The 12500-nt window shown below is 33.1% G+C and overlaps 3 protein-coding genes across 3 annotated transcripts in view; 2 read left to right on the plus strand and 1 right to left on the minus strand.

Annotated features, from left to right (window-relative positions):
- Window positions 1-1802: 1802 nt before the first annotated feature.
- On the plus strand, window positions 1803-4604 carry HELRODRAFT_164740 (hypothetical protein; the record flags this gene model as incomplete). The annotated part of the gene is made up of 6 exons (XM_009030721.1): window positions 1803-2504; window positions 3037-3279; window positions 3482-3668; window positions 3752-3981; window positions 4179-4424; window positions 4548-4604. The coding sequence occupies 6 exons, from the start codon at window positions 1803-1805 to the stop codon at window positions 4602-4604; spliced, it is 1665 nt and encodes a 554-aa protein (XP_009028969.1).
- Window positions 4605-5253: 649 nt separating this feature from the next.
- Window positions 5254-6674, minus strand: HELRODRAFT_108067 (hypothetical protein; the record flags this gene model as incomplete). The annotated part of the gene is made up of 5 exons (XM_009030722.1): window positions 5254-5616; window positions 5738-5800; window positions 6066-6143; window positions 6310-6406; window positions 6551-6674. Coding segments are annotated over 5 exons (518 nt in total), but the record flags the coding sequence as incomplete, so codon positions are not given.
- Window positions 6675-6947: 273 nt separating this feature from the next.
- The window catches only part of HELRODRAFT_95975 (hypothetical protein), a gene marked incomplete at its 3' end in the record, with an annotated part of 8255 nt that continues 2702 nt past the window's right edge, over window positions 6948-12500 (plus strand). The window contains exons 1-13 of the mRNA XM_009030723.1: window positions 6948-7344; window positions 7619-7840; window positions 8076-8184; window positions 8533-8673; window positions 9255-9390; window positions 9643-9745; window positions 10009-10108; window positions 10260-10309; window positions 10457-10541; window positions 10881-10980; window positions 11640-11743; window positions 11973-12047; window positions 12169-12319. Of these exons, the coding sequence (XP_009028971.1) occupies window positions 7678-7840; window positions 8076-8184; window positions 8533-8673; window positions 9255-9390; window positions 9643-9745; window positions 10009-10108; window positions 10260-10309; window positions 10457-10541; window positions 10881-10980; window positions 11640-11743; window positions 11973-12047; window positions 12169-12319 (1317 nt within the window). The remainder of the gene's footprint in view (window positions 7345-7618; window positions 7841-8075; window positions 8185-8532; window positions 8674-9254; window positions 9391-9642; window positions 9746-10008; window positions 10109-10259; window positions 10310-10456; window positions 10542-10880; window positions 10981-11639; window positions 11744-11972; window positions 12048-12168; window positions 12320-12500) is intronic.

Below are 12500 nucleotides of genomic sequence, written 5' to 3' on the forward strand. Positions count from 1 at the left end.
GATAGACGCTTAAATCCGGCCACCAAATCCAACGGGGGGCCGGATTTGATAAAAAAGCCGAAATTTGGCCGGGCCGAACTTCGGTGCATCCCTAATATATATATATATATATATATATATATATACATATTGGATTTTTAAGACTGTCAGAAATGCAATTATTGATGGAAATTACTGTTTAATTTTTCTAACGGTTGATCGTAAATCATTCTCAAGTTTGTTGTGTTCAAAACCAAATTTTTTTAATTATTTAGCATTATCAGCATGATAGAACAAAAAAGGTCTTCTCGGTATTCCTATACCATCTTCGGTGTTCGAATTGATTCATTGTGTATGTGGCCAGAGGCTGAAATGTAGATATATACTGTGTCTCTACTTTGTTGATTCCTTGTTTGTTTAAAGGGAATACTTTACTATCGTTTAATTAGTTATTACAATCTTCAACTTTGTGCATTATGACACTTTTACGTGTCATCATCATCGATGATTGCTCTGTTTCTAAATTTATTAGTGGGAAGGGTTCCAATTGCACGTTTTTTGAATATCTATTATCGAATGGTGGTACGTAGAAGAGCTGTAAAAGTCATTCCACAACCATTGGATTCAAGAAATAAAGGTTAAGAATTAAATTTTTAAATTTTGATGTCAATATGAAATAGCAAATATTACAAATGATCAATATTAAAGTAAAAAATAAAATCAATAAAAAGTTTCTATGTATGGTATAAATGGATATATACAGTGTTGTATAGATTACTTTTGGAAAGTAATCTGATTACAAATTACTTTTAAAATTAGCTTGAGATTACAAATTACTTGCAATGATGTGTCCGATTACAGATTACATCATCAAACTTTTTGATATTACAGATTACATCATAAGAATTTTATTTAATGAATGTCACATAGTTTTATGAATTATTGAATTATTAAATTGTAATTATTCATAAAATAATTTAAAAAATTGCATTTTTTTAAATTTCATGAAATTTCAAATAAGTTTGAACCAGAAGCGACTTTGCTTATCCTGCTTCATAACGTTCTTGAGCAGACCAACTTTTTAACATTACATGGGCGGTCTAATTAAAAAGCATACGACGTCAATAGATAAACTATTTCTTTTGAATAAGTCTTTTTTTTAGTTTTTTAACTTTAAATTTTAAAAATCTTAGGTATTGTTGTCGTTAAAGTAATCTAAAATAAAGTAATCGTGACACCTGTTTAGATTACAGATTACACAAAAAATGTAATTTGATTACAGATTATGCGATTACAGATTCAAAAAAATGTAATTGTTTACGTAATCGGATTACTTGTAATCAGATTACTATACAACATTGGATATATATATATATATATATATATATATATATAGAGAATATATTTATATATAATACATACGTTAAATTAATCGTTTGAAGAGGAAACAATAAAATGAATTCAATGTCAATCATAGTATGATAAAAAAGCAAATAAATTATAAAAAAACCAAGAGAATTAAAAATAAAATAAACTATAAATGATTGATTGATAGATTTGTATTTATAAATAAGTTATAAACCATTTTGTAATGGTCGCATCATCGAATAGCAAAGAAAAATAAAAAATAATAAAAATCTTTCGTAAAATGAGTCTTTGGGTAAGTCAAACCAAAGACAATGTATTTACAATCCTTAAAGATGCTTGTATATATATGAATGAGTGACACCGTAGCCACAGTACATCGTAAATTTGAAGCACGTGTTGAAGATATCATTTTGATCGAATTTTTGTCGAGAAAAAATTTCGTTGAAGAATTAGAAATGGAAGACAAAGGCGTTGAATTGAACAAAAATTGCAAAATGGAGAAAGATAATGCTGTCGATAAGCCAGCAAAAATGGTTTTAATTTCCAATGAAGGCGGTCGCTACGAAGTTGATGTAGATTTATTACTACAGTTCAGTGATTATTTTCAAGCCTTGGCAAACAGTGGAATGAGAGATGCAAACTTCAAAGAACTTACGTTGGAGTGTCTTTCCGACGCATGTCTACAAGAAGTCGAACATTTTTTATCGAATGTACAAAGCAACGAGGATCATTTTGGTGCCAGGAACTTGTGCTGCGTGGAAAAAGGTTTAGAGGGCTCACTCTATCTTCAAATTCAAAGCATGACAGATAAATATCTCAATAATTTATTGGGCCTATTGAATGAATCAACTTACGCACGCATTTTGCAGTTCGCCAACAAGTTCGACTTGTTTGGAGCAATCGAAAGAGTTTTTGAGTTCATTTTCGACAATTTAAAGTGTATTATTTCGACATCCGAAATACTATCACTGTCACCAGATGGAATGATACGCTTGGTTGAATCGGAGCTTGTTAATGTTGACTGCGAGTTAAATATTTTCGATTTGATTGTAAGATGGACTGCAGCTGACGAATCGAGAAGGCAGTATGCAGAACAAATGTTCAGTAAGGTGAGGTACAATTTGATGGCGGTTTCCGAGAAAAAGAAGGCTAGTAACGTACTTAAGAGTGTAATTTTACAATTCTTTCAATCAATTTAAAGTGAGCAATGCTTCTGAGATGTTTTGAAAATTTTCATATTAATGGTTTAATTTTTGCCTCTTTTTTTGCTTTTTATTCTTGCTTTTTACGTTGTAATAATTTAAACATCCACATTTTCTATCTTCAAATCATTTTTGTTACTATGACCACTCTCCTTCGAGGTTAATCAAGGGCGCATGGAATTTTTTCTATAATTTTTTATTCTTGCTGGGTGTGCACTTTTCTCCACAGCGTCCATTCGAACAGAGCGAGGCTGGGTCCGCGGCAATTACCGCAGTATATCTTTCTTACTTATTCGATAGTACTTACCACTGCTTACTGTATAAATTATTTGGTCTGTGGTATATGTCTCTCTAGCGACACACACACACAGGACAATGATAAAAGTTATATTTTCAAAGTATTGTAAATTTTGGTTGTTTTATACACTGCATGCAATTGGCGGAATTTATTCAATTAAGTTTTTGAAATAATGAATTTTTTTTACAGGGTGAACATCCTTTCTCTTCAATATCGATTTATAACTTTGTCAAAAGTTTAACTAATAAACCTACAAAGTTTCCCTTCGAAGATTTCAAGGATACTAAGATTCGGGGCTTGCTTCCACTTTTTGAAGGCCACAGCATTTGTACGGTTAATAACCGGATATATTTTGCTGGCGGAATTTACGAAGGTGATGCCGTAACTAAGCGCGTCAGAATGTTTAATGGAATAACCTCAAAGTGGTCACGGGTTAGATAATTTTTTCAAAATGTTTTCAAACTGTTTTCATAAAGATGAGGCTTTTGAATCAACTTGAAGAATTTAATCACACCTACAACGCCATTATAAAAATTCAGTTAACCTGAATGAGTTGCAAATGTGTCCATTCATTATTTCAAATGTAATTTTAACGATTCAAATTCTTACTAAAAACAACTAAACCAACTTCCAGCCATCTAGTATGAATGTCGCACGAGCTTTTTTCTACTTCGGTGAGATGGGAGGACATTTGTATGCGGTTGCTGGTATGACTGTTTTACGGGATGTCACATTCACTCAGACAGCGGAAAGGTACATTCCAGGAAAAAACAGATGGTATACGATAGCACCTCTGCCTGTTGCTGTCATCTCCTTATCAGGTTTTGTACATTTTCTTTTGAAACAACTTTTTCTGCTAGTGAGTGATGGACGGACACTTATAAATAATTAATTTCATTTGTAGGTACTGCATGTAACGGTTTGTTGTACGTTAGTGGGGGGTACAAAGAAAATGAAATTTCAGTCAACCTGGTGTATATGTACAACCCCGCATGTAACCAGTGGTTTGAAAAGGCTCCCATGTTGACAGCACGTCAAGATCACGTCATGACGGCGTTGGGAGATAAAATTTTTGTCGTTGGAGGAAACTGTTTCGCAACCGAAAACGGCCTCGATACCGTTGAAAGTGCCATGGTTAGTTTGTGTTCTGCTTTGTGAATACAGCTGTTGAAATTTGTTGTTGGTCTTTATTATTTTTGACTGTTTCCTTATGTACATAAGAGCGTTATACTTAATTATATTTCAATTTTAGAAATATTCGCTTACAAATTGTTTATATCATAATAATTCCAATTCGATTCACTTGAATGTTTAATGAAATGAATAAACAGGACGCAGAGATGTTTGATTGCACAACTGAGCAGTGGACATCCGTACTGACACTTAAGCAATCTTTCTGGACTGCTCAACATAGCATTCTCTTCAACGGCTCCCTGCTCTGTTTTGCTCTCGATTGGTTAAACCATTATTATATAATACAAAAAATCAATTTGAAAAAGTATCTGGATATCAACAAATCATCATCAAATGAACACAAGAAGAAATATGACATAACAAATGCAACCGATACTGAAGAGGTATGTCACCTTTACTACTATCCAACTCAATCGGATCCGCTATGGACATGGGACCTCCTAGCAATCTAAACCACTTTTCCCTCCCACCATTCCACTCAACCAGATCTGAATATTCACGACCAGAGCTGTGGCGTAGAACATGCGGTAGTTTACGCCGTATACCCTGTGGTTTTTTCATAGGAAACTCCCATCTATACCTTCTAGCTTTGCCAAGGATATCATATACCTGTTGGTTAAAATGCGTATACCTCCAAAGCCTGTCTGCGTGTGTATATTTGAAAATAACAATATCGGCGCAACATGATTTCAAGGAGACACGGCTGCCTGTGTGTGTTTAAGTACTTGTATTCGTGTATGTACACATATATATGTAAATATATTTATATACATAAGCTTCATGTTTGTGTGTGTATTTACTCTATTATATGGCATAATTTTTGTACATTAAAGTTATTAATAATTAGTAAATAATTAAACAACTGATTAATTAATTATTCAATTGGTTTGTATAGTTATTTGTTGTCTTTATATTTTCTAGAGATTAGTCGCATTGTAAATTTTTCACGTTTCTCTAAAATTTTTCGTTGATTTTTTAATATCTTGTTGCTAATTTTGATTCAACTTATAGGAAAAAATTAGGATATTAATTATATAGTTTTATTTTTTTTCTGCTTGTCCGTGGACCACCATGTTGTGGAGTACTTTACTACAGTGAGTACATGTACATACCCGCACAGACAAACATACATACAGACACAGGTGCAAGAGCACATATTTTTTATTTATGGAATTTATAGATTAATTTGAAAAGGAAGAAATAAAATTAAATTTTATTAATCTGAGGTTTTTTCTATTCAATATTTTGTTAAAAATTAAAGCCAAAACAGATTACTAACTATATAATTATTATCATCACCACCATAGTTGTCTTCGTCTTTAATGTTATTTAACTTCCATTCATTTTGCTTGATTAATCTTTTACAATTAATCAATCACAATAAAATAATCCTAAACCCAATTCTGATCTGTTAATTAATTATTTGATGGTGTGCGGGTCGTTTTCTGGCTGGTAGGATTTGGTGAATGGCCAGAAGGCAGGCTTCTCGGGATTGTGGGCGTCATCAGGGAAGTAGTAAGCATGCAAGTCGACCGTCATCTCTTCAAGGTGGGGCACTGAATCAATCTTTGCTAGCTGAAATATAGCATACATAATCATAAATTAGGCAGCCCACTGGCGGAAAATTAACATACAGTAGACTAATGGTTGAGAATTAAAACAAATCAACAAAAGTTACAAATATATGCTTACGTACCAAATCTTTGGATTCACTGATGGTCTTCTGGGCATTCTCAATGAGCTTCTTGCTTTCTGCCATCTAGTGCCAAAATGTGTAATTAAACTTCCTTCATTTAGCCAGCAAAAAATTAGTAGACAAAATTCAAAAAATTTTCTCTTAATAATTCTATATTAAAATAAAAGTTATTAGCCAAGCAAAAAATAAATAACTTAATTCACACAATTTTACTGGGGATTAAGACAAACATGAAGCATTGTACAAGATGTTAATAGAGGATTAACACTAATACTTAGAACTTTCTAATAATAATATACTAACCAATACAAATGACAACAATACTCACTGCTTCTTTTTCTTCTTCATCAACGACAGCCCTCAAGTTATTCTTGTCTTTGGGGAAAGGAACAGAAACAGCTGAGTACTGTTTGGAGTAGTAGTGATAATAAAAATATAAAAAATAATAAAAACTGTTATAATAATTAAAATAATAGTAGTACAACTATATGTAGGAATGTAAAAAAAGATTCAAACATCATCATATAGAAATAGATACATATTCAATTCGTAATACCAGAAACTATACTGACAGCTCTCTCAAATTCGGTCACCAGAGCAGTGTTAGCAATCCTTGATTTGTAAAATGCAAAATCTATTTTGGGGATATTTTCTGGATAACGGTGGACCCTAATTAAAAAAAAATTTAATTAAAAAATAAAAAACTAATCTTCTAGTTTCTAAGTCTACTAGTAGAAACTAAAACTAAGTCTTTTATTTAATTAAGTTTTAATAAATTAAAATACTAAAAAACAAAACTTGAGTCAGACTAACTTGGAAACGAAAAGATCAGATTTGGACTTGAAGGCCCTAAAATAGTCCATCTGATGTGGAGGGACTCGTTCGGCGAAGGCCGCCCAGTCGATTAGGGACTTGGAAATTCGTCTGCCAGCCATTTTATCGCCAATTAAATAATTTTCAACCTTGAATACCACCCAAGACAAAATATTTTGTTTTATTTACGCATGGACACAAAGACATTTATAAAATTTAAAAAAAATAGTTTAAACAAGCTTATTACAAATAAAATTACAATAATAGTTAATATAATACAAACAATTAAATAATAATTCAGTATAAATAAAAATTTATTTAAATGCGTAAATAAAAGATAAAAATAAACTGGTTGAACTACTTAGCATTCATCTCATATATGCCATTGTCATGTAAACAAAGGAATTATTTCACTAAGTTTCTTCAAAGTTTTTTCATCGTTTTTAAGCTTCTAAAATTAAAAATTATGCAAAAACTATTTTAATTATTTTTAATTTAAATCTTAAAATAAAAATTTAGAGACTGAATAAAGGTCTTTCTGCATCTTTAATTAAGCTTTTTTTTAACTCAAAATCTAAAATGAAAGCTTACTTTTACTAGCTGGCAGACAAGAAAACAAACCATTTTTAATTTTATAATAAAACATTTTATTGCGAAATCTTTTTATCATTTATTTTAATTTAATTGATTAAAAAAGAACGTAAGAGTTTTACTGTTTTCAGTGTTTTTTTGCCAAGAAGAACTGGCTTGGGATCTGACAAAGAAGTGGACACAAAACTGCGAAGTAAAATAAAGTTGGTGTAGGTAGTTGGTTAGGGAAATTAATGCATATTTTTAAATTAGAAAATGTGATGTCAAAGATGTAAATTGTTTCTTTTAGATTTAGTCTTTGTTTAGTGATTAAATAGTATACTAAATAGAAATAATTAATTTATTTGAAATAAATTAATTAAATAATATTCATTCATATAAATAATTTAATAGGTTAATTTTGTTAATAATAAGATAAGAGTAAAAAATTAATTAAGGTTAATTTTATTTCATTTAATCATTGATAACATAACACAGCTTCTATAGAACTAGAAACGACCAACTGACTGATAATCTCCCATCACTAATCAGCCACCATGAGCCAGGGCCAACTGTACACGACTGACTACTTACTGATGGAGACCGACAATGAAGCAGATGACAACAACGGCAGTGGGGTTGATGACGTTGACGAGGATAACGAGCTACCTCCGACTGACAACATCGTCATCATCGATTCAGTTGACCGAGATAATTACTGTTAAGCTTTTTATATACTTTATTAATAATAACTGTGATTTACAATAATAATTATTTTTATTATTCCTAATATAGTATAATATACATGAATTAATAATAATAATTGTGTTTTTAATGGGGGTGCAGATATTCTTTTCAAATTACTTTTTATTTATCTCATTTAACTAATTAATTAATTAATTGATTAATTAGTTAGTTAATTTTTTTTAATTAATTAATTTTATTATCCATGCAGCTCGCTGGAACCATCTATCCGATTTGGATGAATTCTTCACCAGGATCTATGCCTATGTTCAGAGGCACGGATTTCTGGCAATGGCCCTTCAGGACATCTTTCAGATTATGTTTGTACATCATCATCATCATATTTTATTATTGTTATTATTATCATTCTTTATTATTGTTTTTAATTATTATTATTAATTTTGGCCGATGAGTTGTTTTGTTGTGTTTTGATGTAGTATTTTTACCATACTCGCATCTATGGTATGTCGGCTATTTTGGTATCTTGTAGTTAGTTTTGCCATTATATTTTGGTAATGCTGCATTTCAATACTCCCTAGTTTGATATATATATATATAAAAAAAAAATTATGGTCTATTACCAACATATATATATATATATATATATATATATATATTTGAGTATTTATATTTGGGTATTTATACCTGGGTATTTATACTTTCTTCAGTATCTTATGGTACGTCGTGATATTCCCGACATTCATCTGCGTCGGAGTCAACTACGACGTGCTCTTCCAGGACCACTTCAACATCACGTACAAGGTCATCATCAATGACGCCATTCGACCTTGGAAGGAGGTCAAGGAAAGGTTGGTCCAGAAGTTTTAAATCCACTTTGACATCTCTAATAAGCTCTGACTTTAAGATTTAGCACAACGACGGCACACACTTGCATTCATAATACGTTGGGTATTTTGGTATACTGTAGTTTTGTTGTTATATTTTGGTAATGTTGTATTTCAATACACCCTAATATAGTATTTATATTTTGGTATTTATATTTATTTATACCCTACCCATAACAACACAACACAGCAACAACACATTAAACAACTGCACCATCTATGTACAACAACAAACAACTATGGAACACAACTGTAAAACATACAAACACAACAACTCCAACTACAAAAAACCCTTATCAACGACACTGACACGACAGATTCAACTACTTTCCAAGACAGCCAAACAACAACAACAGCAGCATGACTATGCACAAAACAATGCACAGCAACAAACACAACTGTAAGACACGCCAGCATACAAACACACAACAACACCATCAACAAACAAACACACAACAACACCAACAAACACACTACAACACCACCGACATACAAACAAACACACAACATACAACAACCAACAAACAACGACACTAACACAACAGGTTCAACCCATTTCTTATCCTCTTCCTTATAACATCTTCCTTTTACCTGGTCTTCAAAACTTTCAAGGGTCTCTACAACATTAGCAAATACTGGGAGATTAGGAGGTTTTTCACCTACGCTCTAGAAATTCAGCCTGTATGTTCTTGTTTTGGATGTACGCTTTTTGTTTTGTATGTTTTCGGTTGTTGTGTGTTTTGTTTTTTGTATGTTTTGTGTTTTTTATGTTTTTGTTATTTGTTTTTTTGTCTTGTTGTATGTTTTCTATTTTGTATGTTTTTCGTTTTGTATGTTTTGTTGTTGTATGTTTTTTTTATTTGAATTAATTAACTAACAAATCAACTAACCAATCCACCAATCAAATCGTCAATCACCTGACCAATCAATCAGAGTGAACTGGCAAACAAAAAGTGGCATGAGGTTCAAACCCTCTTGATGTTAGTTCAGCAAAAACTGCACATGTGTGTTCACAAGAACGAACTTACTGAACTGGGTTGGTTGGTGAATTGGTTGGCTGGCTGGTTTGTTGGTTGGTTGGTTTGTTTGTTGATTGATTGGTTGGTTGGTTGGTTTGTTTGTTGATTGATTGATTGGTTGGTTTGTTAGCTGGTTGTCTTGTGTGTTGAATGGCCAATTTTTAAATTGCTGCCTTATTTGACAGAAGCAAAGAGAATCACCACAAAAACAACCACCACAAAAACCCACCACCACAAAAACAACCACTACAAAAACAACCACCACAAAAACCCACAACAGATATCTACCACAGAATCCTTAGGTTCAAAAATTACATGGTTGCCCTGGTCAACAAATCTGTCCTGCCAATGAAATTCAATCTACCATTCTGGGGTGAAATGTTAGTAGGCTTATAAACACACATACACACACACATAAACGCACATACACACACACATAAACGCACACACACACATAAACGCACATTCATACACACACGTACACACACACACACACGCGCACACACACACGCACACAATCATATTTTGCAGTGTCTACTTCACATCTGGACTGAAGTACAACTACGAAATGATCCTATTCTGTTAGCAGCTGCCTTGGCATTCTTTTGATTGTTGTTGTTTTGTCTTCGTAATGATGGCTACGATTGTTACTATTGTTGTTGTTGTTATTATTATTATTGTTGTTGTTATTATTATTATTATTATTGTTGTTGTTGTTGTGGTTTTAGGGGGTCCAGGAGCTCCGTTTGCAAATAGCTGGCACCTTAGGAAAGAATACAAAAGTTATAACAAGAGGAAGGAGCTGGCCACCATGTATGTTGCTGTTGTTGTTGTCGTCGTCACTCTTTCACTCATTCATTAACTCACTCGATCATTCACTCACTCGATCATTCACTCACTCGATCATTCACTCACTCGATCATTCACTCACTCGATCATTCACTCACTCATTCATTAACTCACTTGATCATTCACTCACTCGATCATTCACTCACTCATTCATTCACTCGCCCATCCATTCATTCACTCATTCAATCATTCACTCATTCAATCATTCATTCACTCACTCACTCATTCACTCACTCGTCCATTCAATTACTCATTCATTGGCTCACTCACACCTTCCCTGCTCACTCATTCATGATTATACAGATTGTCGAGGCGTATATTTATAGCGGGAATAATTAACCTGCTACTAGCTCCTGTCATATTCGTCTGGACCCTGCTCTATCTTGTTATATCACATTTTGCTGTAAGTATGCTTATGTGTTTCTTTTGTTTGTTTGTGTGTTTCTTCGTTTTGTTTGTGTGTTTCTTCGTTTTGTTTGTGTGTTTCTTTGTTTTTTTTAAACGCCACAATTTGTTTTTGAAATCTAAACTACGTGGCATGTTAGACCGTCAAGAAACATATACAGTACGATAAGTTAGATTCACATTTTTTCTGTTAGTATGTTTGCTTGGTAGTATCTTTGCTTGTTAGTATGTTTGTTTGTTTGTTTGTTTGTTTGTTTGATTTTGCAATGTACTTCTATAATCGTTAGTGCCTCCGAGATCTTTTCAAAGGGTGCTTAAAGATATGCTAATAATAATGAACAAACATGACTTGCAAACATTCTTGACCTATAAACAATCCTGACCTATAAACAATCTTGACCTTTAAACAATCTTGACCTATAAACAATCCTGACCTATAAACAATCCTGACCTATAAACAATCCTGACCTTTAAACAATCTTGACTTATAAACAATCCTTACCGACAAACAATGATGACCGACAAATAATCTTGACCTATAAACAATCCTGACCTATAAACAATCCTGACTTTTAAACAATCATGACCTATAAACAATCCTGACCTATAAACATTCCTGACCTATAAACAATCCTGACCAACAAAACGACTTATTAGTTATTCAGGACTGACCCTGGCCAAGTTAGCTTGCGTAGTTGGTCCCTGTATGGCCGGCAATACCTGAGGCATTTTAACGAATTGGATCACGATTTTAATGCGAGGTTACTGATTCGTTGATTGATTGATTGATTGATTGATTGATTGATTGGTTGATTAAATTAATAAAAAAGTTATCAATTCATTGAATGAATGAATTATTAAATGATTGATTGATTAATTAAATGATTGATTGATTGAGATTGATTGATTGACTGATTGAGATTGATTGATCGATTAATTGATTGATTGACTGACTGATTGAGATTGATTGATTGATTGACTGACTGACAGGTTGAACCGAGGTTACAGGGCAGCAGTGAAGTACATGGGCTTGTTCTGGTCTCCTGTCATGGCTGCCATTGCCCAGTAAGGGTCATCTCATCATTTCTTCTATCATCTCGTCACCTAGCATCAAAGTAGTCGTCACCACATCCCCCCAATCCTCACCACCACTTAAACATCACCACATTCACCCAATTCTCACCAGATTCATAGTGGTTATATCCTCTGGTTTCCTCATATTCTTCGTGATTTGCGCTGTGACAGACGAGGACACTCTGGCTGTTCAGGGCGTCATAAAGATCATGACCCTCTTGGGCCTGGTTGTTTCCGTCGTTCGGCATTTGATTCCTGATGAGGTTGGTTGACTGGTTGGTTGGTTGTCTGGTTGGTTAATTGGTTGGTTTGTTTGTTGGTTGGATGGTTGTCTGGCTGGTTGGTTGCCTGGTTGTGGGGTTTGTTGGTTGGTTGGTTGTCTGGTTGGTTGTTTGATTAGTCGGTTGGTTGATTGGTTGGCATCACCGACGACATCATTATCAT

Source organism: Helobdella robusta (genome assembly GCF_000326865.2).
Source record: "Helobdella robusta unplaced genomic scaffold HELROscaffold_7, whole genome shotgun sequence".
Taxonomy (NCBI): Eukaryota; Metazoa; Annelida; class Clitellata; order Rhynchobdellida; family Glossiphoniidae; genus Helobdella; species Helobdella robusta.